This window comes from Schistocerca serialis, chromosome 1, assembly GCF_023864345.2.
Source record: "Schistocerca serialis cubense isolate TAMUIC-IGC-003099 chromosome 1, iqSchSeri2.2, whole genome shotgun sequence".
Lineage (NCBI taxonomy): Eukaryota > Metazoa > Arthropoda > Insecta > Orthoptera > Acrididae > Schistocerca > Schistocerca serialis.
In genome coordinates this window covers 399321459-399336045 of record NC_064638.1, presented here as the reverse complement: position 1 = coordinate 399336045, position 14587 = coordinate 399321459, and the positions used below count along the sequence as shown (strand labels likewise).

Below are 14587 nucleotides of genomic sequence, written 5' to 3'. Positions count from 1 at the left end.
GTTCTGGATGACTTTCCTATAATCTACGCCTTTCCCTAGACCTCTCCATTCCTTTTCCTTCACCCCTCTTCCTTCCCCTTCAAGCCTTCTGCCTGAAGAAGGAGCCACTGGCTCTGAAAGCTTGCCCAATCACAACCTTCTTTTATGTGTGTATTCTGCCTACAATGAATCCAACCCGATCATTTTACTATGTTAAATATATGGTTCAGATTATTGTTATTCTGAGTGATTACAACATTGAAATAGTCCAGAATTTAGCACTAATTATTCCCTATGCATCAGCAATAATGTAGCCTAATTCCACTCTGATTATAACAAAACTAAATAGAAAACCTTGCAACTGAACAATAGTGTCATCTGAGGTACATTACATGTACATCCCTGAATCGATGGTGAAGAATTCTCTATAGTAGAGAACTGTAGGCAGCAGTTTTTGGTGTATGTTCAGCCTGATATAACAGCAGTAATGATTTTATCCAAGTTAATAAGGAATTATTAACAGAAACAAATACAGTAGGCAACACAGTTACAGTGAATTTATTTGTGGTGGTTTATTGCTGATGAGCACATTGTTTGGACTGGCATAATTGCGAAGTGACTGGATGTCCAAATTATACATTTTCCACTTTAATCAAGTTTCACTCTATTTCTTCTTCTATAGAACCAGGTGGAACGATGATTTTCTGCTTCAAAAAGTTTGGCTTCATGTAGTGTAGTATGAAACTTACCTACTGTAGCCCAATACGTATGGTGAACTAAAACAATATGAAATTTGTACTTTCACCAAGTGCATTAGAAAACAACTTTAATTAGACATAAATCATTGGTGTGCCATATCATGAAGGGTTACTTAACAAATATAAACATAGCACATTAAACTGCACGTTATAATATTTTTCACCTTTGCAGCTGCATGGAATAATACTTAATTGTGAGCTAATAGAATAATAAGTTTCATGTGGAGTGTTTACCTACATCAAAATGATCCTCATAGAAATACACACACATAGTGACGATTGTTTCATTTGGATCTCCGGGTGAGTTGCAGCCACATTTTATGCATCTTCTCGTTCTTTGGAACTCTTGAAAACAATTTTTCAGGAGTTTTTGTGGATGTATGTGTACAGTGTGATACTAGACACCATTTGTAACTCATATTCCAAAATGTGAATTCCAAAACAAGATATCACTTTGAACGAGCTTTATGACAGTAGGAGCAGCAAGCTAGCCAGTGGTGTCATGGGCATCACCTGACTCAAATGGAGTGTTTTAATGGGCTTAGGAAATTATTTGAATTTAATTTGCTTTCAAAAACATAAATGCTGAAATTCATGAGAAAAAAGTATGATGTCGGTGTAAAATGACAGTTAATCATTTAAGATGATTTTCAGGAGATAGTCAAATGCACTGTTGTAAGATCATGTTGTGATTATGAAGCTAATTCTGTGTCTAAATCATAGTTATACAGCTGATCATTTTACACAGAAAGATCTATCAAAGGCATAAGACATTACTATCCTGTTTCCACACTGCTGATGCTATTATGTGCTGCATTCATTGCTGCTATTATTGTGTACGTTTGAACACACTGAGATTACTCAAGGCTATACTGCTGAATCAGCTTGTTGAGTGTGGATTAATGATATGTGCAGTGTTTCAGTCAGTGAGCACTTCATTGTTCTTCTGCTGTTCTTGGTTTTCTTCTTGTAGCCTTGGAATGAGGCTTAGAATTACTATTACTAGAATGAGGCTTAGAATTACTATTACTAGTCTTAAATGCCAGACTGCCTCACACCTGTCACCAAATAAAATCACACATCTGTTATGTACATCATTAGATATACATGGTGGAAATGCATAGTCTCCCATTTGTAAAATTAAGGTACACACACACAAATGCACACTATCATTACACTTAGTGTCGCTATAGCCGCCTTACTGTCTCCAGGCACACACCACTAGACCACTGGGCCCAACCTTTCAAAGTAGTTTGAGGTGTTACATAATAACTTACCCAAATCATTTGATGATGTCTTCTTAAGAAGTTGAAGCCGGAAACAAATATACTTGTGTGACTTGAAGCTCAAATAACAACAAAAATTTAACTCTCTTCCTTAGACAATGTGCCTAATCTGTCTATAACTTAGTTCTCATTGCTTCCCACTGAATATTAACACTAGAACAGTGGAAAATATGGTAGTCCTAGAACTGCAGGAAGTGGTCATTTTACCTCTATTGAGATTTGCTTTACAGTTCCACTGAATGGTTAAAGTAATTTTTTAAATTCATTTGTATGTTACATACACATTTCAGTTGAAGCTTTACATTGAAATTCTGCAGAATTGTGTGTGTAAACCGAGAACTGTGACCTGTTTCTAAAGTTGCTAACATTTCTTCATTTATTTCACTTGTTTGTTTGTAAAACTTGAAATCACAGTACAAGTACAGTTCTCACAGATGTTGTTAGTCATATTTCTTTCGCAAATTCTAATTTAACGCTTCTTTCAGTTTTTGATTTGTGCAGTACTAAAACTGCTTTTCCATTAGATTGCCTTTTTGTGTTCTGTCCTGCTCTTTGTTGTTTCCCGTTTGTAAGTTCATTTACCAGCTGATGAATGAATGCAGTCTTCCTCCAGGAAATTTTTGATCATTTGATTGCAGATGACCCTAGTGTTTATTACTGCCATGTCTAAGGAGTTGTAGAACAGCAGATTGCTGCTCGCCATATAGAGGACGCATTAAGTTGCAGACAGGCACAACAAAAAGACTGCTATACATTTGAAGTTTCGTCCACAAGCCTTTTCACTGGAGTTGAAGTCTCAGCAGCCAGAGACGGTGGTCGTGTGTGTGAGAGTTGTACTTATATGAACATTTGTGTGTGTTTTATACTTCAGAAGAAGACTTTGATCAAAATCTCAGATATATAGCAGTCATTTTATTGTGCCTGTCTGCAATCCAGCATCTCCTCATTATATTGAGTTGCAATTCATCCTTTCCATAATGTTGTTGTTATTCCATTGTGGATTTTCCACTATTTGATAGTCTAGAAGATATACTAGGCCACCACCTGTAAGCAACGTTAGTTGAATATTTTATGAATCACTAGATTGACGTCCACCCCTTCCTTTTGTTGCATTGTAGAATTTAAGTTTCTGACTTCTTTCCTTCTTTGCTCTTATTACTTCAGGATCTAGTACGCTGAGAATATTGACATTCTTAATCTTCTTCCCTCGGTACAGTGTGTGTGTGCACTCTGGCTTATCAGTCTTTTTTCCAGATGATGGATGGAATTCGTTCAGATTTGTTCTCATTCACGCAGTAGGGGATTGATCAGTGAATTTGGTTCATTGTTGTCACTAATGACATTTTCTTCTGTTGAAGTTTCTTAGGAAGCTGAGGTGTTGTGAAGAAGTTGTTTGTTGTCATGTTCCGTCACTAGTTTACAGATGGCTCCATGAGATGGACAATGTACAGATCCAAAGGCTGGTCGCCAGGTCGCTATTCCTGCTTACCAAGGTATGGAAAGATTTTGCAAATGTACTTGGATAATCTCTCTGCAGCTGCCGTAAACTGAATCTACATTTGCAACTTTTATGTGGCATAAATGGAGTAAACCTATACTTCGCTTTGCTTGAAATAACTGCTCCTCACTTGTAATAATCTCACCACAATGGTAACAGCAGAGCCAGTTTTGCACAATTTTGTTCCATATTTCAGAGGTAAAATTGAACTTGTTAGCAGGGACATGTTGAGCTTGGTTTGACTTCTCATTGAAGCAGAAGAATGGGACAAGTTCATGGAATCTGTCTAGTTTCAGACGCCCCAGGAATATGATCAAATGTACAACATACCAATCATTGCCTCCAATTCCTCTAACAACATGGTCCATATGTGTTTTTTTTTCCTTCCGAACATTTGATTCAGTGTGTTTTTTTATTATAAACAGACTTTGGAAGGCACCAGTGACAGTCATCCACTCGGTGTCTAGCGTGCCACCTGTCATTGAAATGCCATGTGCCAAGTGCCTCTCACGCAGTGGTTTCCTCAGTTGTGAAATGAGGTCGGAGTCACATGAACTGAGATCTGATGAGTAGGGTGGATGGGGGTGGATCCATCTTGTAGCATGGCCAATCTCACACTGAGTATTTCAGGTGCTGGTACAGAGCCATCCTTGCCTGTGGTTGCAATCTATCAGTTGATTTTGGTAGTGTTTACCAAGGGCTTTCAAATGTATTTACTGAAATTACGGCAATGCCACATGTTTGTGTAATATACCGTACTTTGCCATGACTTACAGAATGATGATAATGCTGTTATGTGTGTAGGCACATGTTGGACAGTGTGTTAAAACTAAATTTAGTTTTTGTTTTAAAACATAGAACTGCTGTGATGAAACACAGTAAATATGAGTGTTAATGGCATGCAATTTTCACTCATGTCTAAATTTATTTCAGTCCCAAAGTGAAGAAATTATTGAAGACCTTTTCCCTGAACACACAGAAACTATCAATGAAATTGACAATGTTATTGATACCGTCATTGTGAAAGTCAGTGAAGACCTAATAAATGATATTCCAGCTGCTGATCCTCGCTGGAGTGAAGTGAGATCATCAGGTAAGAGTAGGTTATCTCTAATAAACATGTGTGCAAGTGATGGATTTTACATTGAATGAATTGGAGTAGTGCTTAGCACTGTTGAAATACTAAAAAGTGCTCTAATCTTAACAGAACTCATCATATGATTTCATTTAATAACATTGCCCTATTTCACTTAATCCTCTGTGGACAGAATTATTAAGCAATACAGACAAAGAATTATGTGTGCTGTATTTGTGCATCATAAAGGTCACAGTAAACATATTTTGATGAGAAATGCCGGCTGGAGTGGCCGAGCGGTTCTAGGCGCTACAGTCTGGAGGCACGCGACCGCTACGGTCGCAGGTTCGAATCCTGCCTCGGGCATGGATGTGGTTATGTCCTTAGGTTAGGTGGGTTTAAGTAGTTCTAAGTTCTAGGGGACTGATGACCACAGCAGTTAAGTCCCATAGTGCTCAGAGCCATTTTTTTGATGAGAAATACAATTGATGTTTATATAATTTATTTTGTAGTGTTACATTTGGAATTTAAGGGTACAGATGAAATAAAAATTGCCATGTGAAATTACTCGTGAGAAATTTTTGCAAGAACACTGCTATGCCTGCCAATGGTGGATCAGAAATGAATTTGCGCTACAGTTTCCAAACAGTTTTAAGTGTTTTCATAAAAACAAAAGTGGTTGTCTACATAGGTATATGGATGAAACATAGATTTGCCATTGCATACCAGAAGCAAGATAAGTCAATGCCGTGGACAGAAGCAAGGTCTTTAGCACCAAAGAAGACAGATTACACAAATAGGAGGAAAGGTCTGTTGGCTCCCACCTACATAGCAAGAAGTGATCATCATGATAAACTCAGAGAAATCAGAGCTCGCACAGAGAGATTTACGTGCTCATTTTTCCCATGCACTGTTAGAGTGTGGAACCATAGAGAAATAGCTTAAAGGTGGTTCAATGAACCATCTGCCATGCATTTAGCTGTGAATTGCAGAGTAATCATGTACATGTAGGTGTAGATATAGGTATCAGTGGTTTGGAATAGAAAATGTGTTCTGTTAATTGACCTCTGGATGCAGAAATTCAAAGAAAAGAGATTTGGTTCACAGAAGAAGAGAAAAAAATCATCTTTCATACTGACAATGCATCTGCCCACAACAGTCTTGGCAACCAAATAATTTAGGGAGCTTTTCTATGTACCAAAACATAGTCTCCCTTTTTAGTCATTGCTGAGAAGTGATTTAGCAGCACTTACAGAGGAACATGATAGAGATGGAATAATGCCACTGCTAAACTGCTGAATGAAGTACATTAATATTAAAGAAGATTATGTAAAAAGTTTTTGAAAAAATAAGTTATCATTTTCACTATCAGGCTTCAGACCACCCTAACACAATATATCTGTATAAAACTCATTGACACACATTGTATACCTTTGTAATCTTACTACTAATCACATTTTTTCTGACTGTTTTTAATAAGACAGTGCTAAAAAGCAATAGTTTGTGTATGATACATTTTATTAGTAGTGCTTATATGACTCTGATTGTCTCTGACTAGTATAGATGTCTCCAGTTGGCACTGCCTGCTGCTTCATCAAATGTCAGATTATATCATCTTCCGTAAAGTTGAATTTAGCTCAGGAAAGAGTGAACAATTCTGCTACAAAAATCTTGGATCACTTACTCATTGAAATGTGGCAGAGGATAGAATTCCAAAGAAAATGATGAAAGGTGTGATCCATTCAGCTAGGTGAAAAGGGAGACCTAGAAGAAGAAGGTGGATTGACGATGTAGTAAAGGATCTCACCAGTGTGGGAGTCTGGGGGTGTGGAAAAGAGCAGCAAATAAGCGAGAAGTGTGGAGGCAGATCGTTGAACCAGCCAAGGCTCACCAAGGGCTGTAGCGCTACTGAAGAAGACGAAGAAGAAGGACTCATTGATATTGAATGTACTTCAATAACTTTTCTTACATGTTGACCACTTTTTTTATTTCCAAAAGCACCTTACGCATTTCAACTTTCCGTCATTATCAAAGGCTACAAAAATTATTAGAGTTCATCCAAATGACCGCTTCATCTCACAGCATTTTCATGCATTTGCATATTAAATGTCTGACAGGTAGCAAAGTTAAATTGAAACTGAACAGAAAAAAATTCCTTTGGAATCACTTTCCATAAAAGACTTATAATTTACAAAGTTGGAAGCTATTTCGTTCAAAAGTGTTATGAACCTGTTTGTGTTATTAAAATAATATTGTTTTCTGCTTTGTGAACTAACCTGTAAATGGGTAGCATGCAGATACATTTAAATACCAGTGAAGTTAATATGTAAACTGACCCAGTACACACCATTACAATACAGTGCTCAAAGTGACCCTTGGAACTTGTAATTAACTAAATCAACTTTATGCATTGGAGGTGATAAGTCATCAGACCTTTCTTGCCAGTAATGAAGTCATATGATGGGGCTGCTGAGAGAACTGGAGATTTCACAGGAGAAAGCTACCTTAAGGCAGTACAAAGATGGTTTGGATAGCCAGTGGATGGCAAAAGTCCTGCTGGCAGATTTCTTCTGTGCCCTAGCAGAGGGCTCATAAAATATGTTGAGTGATATATGTATGGTTTTTAACTTGTGCAATGATCACAATTTTTTGAGCATTTGGAGAGAGCTTTGTTGCCATCAGTCAACCAAAAGTTTGAATGTGTGCCACTGTGGAGTGACTTTATATATCTTCTTTCAGCTAAATACTAGAATTTTAGGAAAAAACTGTTCTGTCTTTGGGGAAAAGATTCTACATGTTTGTTATTTCTTTTGGATACAAATACAGAGCATAGTTTTATTTGTGGATGCTTTGTTTGTCATATCCCACCAGGAGATGGTCATCTAGTGGATGCAACAACAGGCGGCTACAAGAACACGATACTGACGACCTGAGTTGTAAGACTGTAGTGATTGAGATAACCCACTGTGAGCAATATAGTGAAATTTTCAGTTTGTGATCCATATGTATAGGCATGTGATCAGTACATTACAGTAAATTAGCTCAGTGGATGCTGCAGATATTATTTAATAGTAAACACTACATACGTGATGAGATGTCGGTGCGACCTGGCAAAAGAAAATGTGTGGTGAATGAACCCTATACTAGTTAAAAGGAGATCTGTTTAAGATTTCTTTCACTTTCACAAGGGTTTTGAAAAGAGCCCCTAAGTTCTTTGATTTTTATTGAATGCATCCAGAGATGGGTCACTACATTTTTCCTGGAGCAGAGGGAAATTCATGAAAGCATCTAATTTCAGAGAGACAGTAACACCACTGCATGTCCTCTTAAAACGTAATTGACGAGGCCATGTCCTGCATCACAACATGGGCCATCAAAAATGATATTAATAAGCACATTTCAAAGACATAGCAAGTACAGGTAATGTACCTTTCGTATCGTAACTAGCAACTGGTAACTGCTTCTTCCAACATGTATTGAGGTCAACCCTGATTTCACACATAAGATTGTTAAATGTTAAATTTTGTCATCAACAAGCGAGATGAACAGTATACTGCATCATTATAAGAGCAACCACAAACTGAAACACCCATCATATTTGCTTCATGACGTGAAAATGGAGGCGTCACTAATGCTTGTGTGATCAGAGACAAATTTACAGCATATGTGTGTAAATAAGAACCAAATATACGTGTGCGTTTGGGTGTGGATGTGCGTGTGGGTATGCGTGTCAGTCAATTGCACTGCTTGTGGTATAGGTGAAACCGAGGCATTTGTAGTGCCTCTTACTTGTGTGACACTTATGTCAAGTGGCATCTATCACAACTGTTTAATTGTGACCATATACCACCAGTGACCCACTTTCATACTAAGATCATTCCATACTCATGTCCCATGTTTGATTCCCAGCTGGGTTGGGGATTCTCTCTCCCCGGGGACTGGATATTTGTGTTGTCCTCGTCGTTTTATCATCATCCATTTTTTTAAGTGCATTATCTGAAAACTACCTTGAGCAGTTACACAGAGAACAGACTCGTGGCAATAACATGTTAGACTTTCTGGTGACAAACAGAACTGAACTATTTGAAACAGTTAACGCAGAACAGGGAATCAGCGATCATAAAGCGGTTACTGCATCAATGATTTCAGCCATAAATAGAAATATTAAAAATGGTAGGAAGATTTTTGTTTAGCAAAAGTGACAAAAAAGCAGATTTCAGAGTACCTGACGGCTCAACACAAAGGTTTTGTCTCAAGTACAGAAAGTGTTGAGGATCAGTGGACAAAGTTCAAAACCATCATACAATATGCTTTAGATGAATACGTGCCAAGCAAGATCATAAGAGATGGAAAAGAGCCACCATGGTACAACAACCGAGTTAGAAAACTGCTGCGGAAGCAAAGGGAACTTCACAGCAAACATAAACATAGCCAAAGCCTTGCAGACAAACAAAAATTAAGCGAAGTGAAATGTAGTGTGAGGAGGGCTATGCAAGAGGTGTTCAATGAATTCGGAAGTAAAGTTCTATGTGCACTGATGACAAAGCTGTTGAGTGTCCCACAAACCGATCATCATCATCATCATCATCATCATCATCATCATCCACACTTATAGCTGCTGTTGATTGTCACCTGTTCAGATAACTGTTGTGATATAGGGGTTAAACCTTTAAAGTGCTTGGCCTCGCTGTCCCATAGAGTAGTAACAGGCCCATCTTCTCAACACTGAAATACAGTGCAAGGAAGTGAATAAGCCATTTTGTGTGACCTGACAGATGTAGTGGAGCATATGGAATTGCACTCATTTTTCTAGTTGCACATTAACACTCCACTGGACACATTTTATCCTTCCATTGTGATCTCTTACAAAAATTGGTAACTGTTACATGCTTAGGACTTGAACTTGCCTGCGGCTGTTTAAACACTGACTACACTCAGTCTGACTAGCAGAGGTTTGGCCATCAAGGCCTGTTTCCACTGTACATAGTGCACATACAAAAACTTGTAATTGCATACAGAAATGTAATATTGAATCACATTACTAGTGCTAAGATAATTTTCCACATGTTTCAGCTGTCAGTATTGGGAGTTCCAGTTCTCTCCAGATTCTCCATCAACTGGAAGGAAAACAGAAGGCTTTGGATCTGTTTGTACAGTTTCTGAAGGATGTGAAACTGTGGGATAGGGTAATACAATAACTATTACTTAACTTTGTTAAAGTTAGGAAAAAGTTAATAAAATATGAACAGTGTGCTTTGTACTTGTTTCATAAGTAGTACGTATTTTGCCCTGTGTGGATGTGTGTGTATTCTCCTTGTAGTATGTATTTTAAAGTTGCATGAAAGAGTACACCCTTATAGTAGGCTTTATATTGTTCAGTCTCGTTGCAGACATCTTCTCTTCTATCGGGTTGATATTTCTCACAAAATAATCTGGTGTACATTGTGTACTCCCATTATGCTGATGTAATACTTTGATATTCACACAGGGTATGATTGTTACTGCACTGTGTTTTTTAACCATTGAGAATTGAACCACCATGTAAAGTACAGGATCCCAAATTGACATACCAGTCCTCATCCCAATGACTCCTCCACCTATAAACTCTGCCAGAGAGATACCATCCCAGAAGTCCAACACAAACTCCAATCCTTGCTTAAAGCCTTGGGCCCTTCCAAGAACATCTCTCCCACACACATACCTTCTACATGCTCCCAAAAATTTACAAACCCAACAATCCTGCACGCCCCATTTTGGCTGGTTATTGCAGCCCCACTGAAATAATTTTGGCCCTCATTGACCAAAACAATTGTCTGTAATCTAGCTTCCCTCGTCAAAGACACTAACCACTTCCTTCACCAACTCTCCACCATCCTCACCCCTTTACCTCTTGGATCCCTACTTGTCACCGTTAACGCCACCTCCCTATACATCAACATCCCTCATGCTCATGGCCGTACCGCTGTTGTACACTACCTTTCCGTATGTCCTTCAAACTACAAACCCACTACCTCATTCCTCATACGTCTTACTAACTTCATCCTTACCCGGAACTATTTCTCACGTGAAGGGAAGGTATATAAAAAAATCCGCAGCACAACCATGGGCATCCGCATGGCACTGTCATATGCCGACCTCTTTATGTACCATCTAGAGAAGACCTTCCTAGCGTCCCAAAACACTAAAGCCCTAGTGTGGTTCAGGTTCATTGATGATATCTTCATGATTTCATGACCTGGAGTCAGGGCCAAGACACCCTATCCTTGTTCCTTCACAACCTCAACACCTTCTCTCTCATCTGCTTCATGTGGTTCTCCTCAACCCAGTGTGCCATATTCCTAGATGTTGACCTCATCCTCTGCAATGGCGCCATGTTAAACTCATCAACCACCAACAATACCTGCAATTTGACAGCTGTCATCCCTTTCACACCAAAAATCCCTCCCATAAAGCCTGGCCACCCAAGGACGGTATGTCTACAGTGACACAAAGTCCCTTGCTCAGTACTCCGAGGGGTCTTGCCAAGGCCTTCACAGACAGACCCTATCCCCCCGAGACCTAGTCTGCTAACAGATCTCCCGTGATTTCCCTACACACTGCCAAACCTCCCATCACCCCCAAGAACCAGCCACAGAGGAGTGTCCTCGTCATCAGCCAGTACCACCACGGACTGGAACAACTGAACCACATCCTTCGCCAGGACTTTAATTACCTATGCCCTGAAATGAGGGACATCTTATCCGAAATACTTCCCATCCATCCTAAAGTGGTATTTCATCGCCCACCCAGTCTCTACATCATAATATTCCATCCCTATGCCACTCCCAATCCCAACCCCTTGCCACAAGGATCATATCCCTGTGGAAGACCCAGGTACAAAACCTGCCCAATCCACCCACCCAGCACTTCCTATTCCAATCCTGTCACAGGTTTATCCTCCCCATCAGGAGATCGGCCACCTTGAAAGCAGCCATGTCATTTACCATTTCTGCTGCAGTCATTGCACAGATTTTTATATTGATATCATGACCAGCCAGCTATCCACCAAGATGAACGGCCACAGCCAAACTGTGGCACAACATGCAGCTGAACACAACACACTTGATATCAATGGCTGCTTCGTTACCCCACCCATCTGGATTCTTCTGTCCACCACCAGCTTTTCTGAACTGCACAGATGGCAGCTATCCTTACAACACATTCTGAGCTGTCGTAATTATCCCAGGCTCAACCTACAGTAACATACTGTCCCCACACCCACCAACCAACAGTTTCCACCCTCTCTATCGTATCATCTCCTCCCCATTATCATCTCCCACCCTGTTTATTTGCAAACATCTGCCAATCACCTATCTTTCCCTGCTCTTCTCCTTTTTTGCTCCATTTTTACCCCCACTTTCCTGCCACATGACATCTTGATGCTGCACCTGTTGGCAGTCTAGTGTCTTCACACTCCATCAGACAGCATTTGTCTCTCCCCCACCCATACACTACTATCCCTTCCCCTTTCACGCCCCCTACAGATTGCTGCTTGCATCCCACTTGATAGTTGCATTGTGGCCCATGATGCAGGAGTTGGCAGTCGCGCAGGAGTGTGTGTGTGTGTGTGTGTGTGTGTGTGTGTGTGTGTGTGTGTGTGTGTGTGTGTGATGTGCTTGCTTCTTGTGTGAATGGTGTCTGTCTGTCTTACTGCTGAAGGCTGTGGCCTAAAGCTTTATGTAACTGTCTTCTAATTGTGCCTGTGTGCAACTTAATGTATCTTCTATACGGTAAGTAGCAGTTGTCTTCTCCTACACTGAAAATAACAAGTAGTATTAATCACTAAGTAAATGAACTACATATACAGTATAAAGTCCTTCGTCAAAGGACTTTATATTGTGATCAAAGCCTGGAATTAAGAAACATTTGACTACTTATTATGCAGGTTAGCTGAGCTAGTTGTTGAACAGCTAATAGACGATCTAATTTTTATTGACCTACTATGTTTACTGAAGAGACGGTTCAGTTGCTTTAAGTTTACTGATATTGATACTTCCAAAGAAGGCTAAATGGTCAGTGCAGAAGATCGTGTAAACTACATGACTTCTTTCCCAAAAGCCCTTACCATTGATAGAAATTGGAATAAGAGCTTGGTTGAAGATATGTGAGAGAGATCTTTATTGCTGTTTATTGAACGGGAGTACCATTTCAGGGGATTGAAGAGATAGGAGTGCAGTATGACATCAGGTTGGAATGTTTTATGGGTTAACTGGACATTGTAATATCACTAGACAGTGGCGGCTGGAAAGGAGGAGGAAGTGATGGATGATATCTCACACTGGTGTTTCACACAAAGAAACAAGAAACCTTATTGGAATATGAAACTTCCTGACAGATTACAACTGTATGCCGGACTGAGACTCGAACTCGGGACAGACACCATTCACAAAAGAAGCAAGCACACCTCACACATACACACACAGGACTTCCAACTCCTGCATCATGGGCCAGACTGCAACCATCAAGTGTGATGCAAGCAGCAATCTGGAGGGGGTGGGGAAGAGGAAGGGAAAGGTCTCGAGTTCGAGTCTCGGTCTGGCACACAATTTTAATCTGCCAGGAAGTTTCATATCAGTGCACACTCCGCTGCAGAGTGAAAATCTGATTCTTATTGGAATACTTGGTTGAAATGTTAAGATACAAAGTAATTCTTATAAATTAGCCTGGCACATCTGCATATGAAGCCAATTGGAAGGACGCTTCCATTTTTCAAGCCCCCTAGTACAAATTGGCTGTCACACTTAAAGCGTTAACAGTATTTTAAAGTAAAAAAAAGTCCCAAAGGAAGAAATTCTAACGTAAGTGCGACAAAAACTATAAAAAGAATTTTATTATTACCAAAATTGAAGCAGACAACAATTTTGAGGCATGTAGTACTCTGTCCACTTTCAAGAAATGTCCCTTCAGGTCTTTGTAACAAGACGTGGGAGAGGCACGTAGTATGCCTCAGGAAAAAGTGGAAATGTGAAAGAATGAGAATGGTTTTGGACACAGATAGTTTGTAGTAGTTAACTATTTAAAAGAGTGTGATGAATACTTCTTTAAATATTAGAAATTTCTTTGTGGATGGAAAGATTTGATAGTACATATAGGGAAAAAAATGGATATCACTGGAAATAAAAAGGTTGATGGAGTGGAAGTATGCACATAGATTCTAAAATTGGTCAGTACTGTGATTGGTACTGTGAACCTAAGAACTTCACTGGCTTTTGTTTCTCATTTATAAGGCAATAAAGATAAGTTAGGGGATATCAGACGAGGTCTCGAAAGTATCATCTAGTGACTGTGAAAGAAGCAGCTCCCAAAAATCATTTATGGTAGCAGTTAACCTCACAAAGGAGTACCTTATCAGTCAGAAGGACACACTTTTTTTCTGGCTCCTGAAAATTATTATGCCCCCTGCCCCCCCCCAAGAAGTCTTATCATAAGCAGAAAAAGCACACCTTGTGCACACATGATGGTTACCATAGGTAGCTCCGACTGTAATGCGACTGTCAGTTGAATAATTCCTTTCAGATTTGTTTCACCTAAAATATTGGAAGAAACTCATTTTGAAAACTGAGCCGTTAATTGAGAAAGGTAAGCTGTTAACTACTCTTCAGAAATGATGGGTGCAGGGGGATATAAAATAAAAAAGATACACTAGAATGATATTTTAATAGGAAGTTTTGTTGTATGCTTTGCCTCATACCTATGAGCAGTGATTCATGTTTTGTTCAATCAGTTTTCAGCAGTCTCCATTAGAAGAACTCCAATGCCAACATCATATGTTCTGGGAGAACATGCAGAAAAAGTAGTAGCAGCAATTTCACTTCACTTGCTTCAGCCACAGTAAGTTTTTAAATATTTTGTAATGTAAATTACCATTATTAGTATAGAAAAACTGTTAAACATATATTTGAGATGGAAACCCCAATATGTCTCTGCTATCTTGAGTGGTAAAAGATGTTAG

General features: G+C 39.3%; 1 protein-coding gene across 1 annotated transcript in view; it reads left to right on the top strand.

Moving 5' to 3' along the window:
- LOC126471758 (nuclear pore complex protein Nup133) overlaps nt 1–14587 on the top strand; it is a 126443-nt gene that overhangs the window by 34396 nt on the left and 77460 nt on the right. The window contains exons 10-12 of the mRNA XM_050099886.1: nt 4455–4614; nt 9670–9782; nt 14360–14466. Of these exons, the coding sequence (XP_049955843.1) occupies nt 4455–4614; nt 9670–9782; nt 14360–14466 (380 nt within the window). The remainder of the gene's footprint in view (nt 1–4454; nt 4615–9669; nt 9783–14359; nt 14467–14587) is intronic.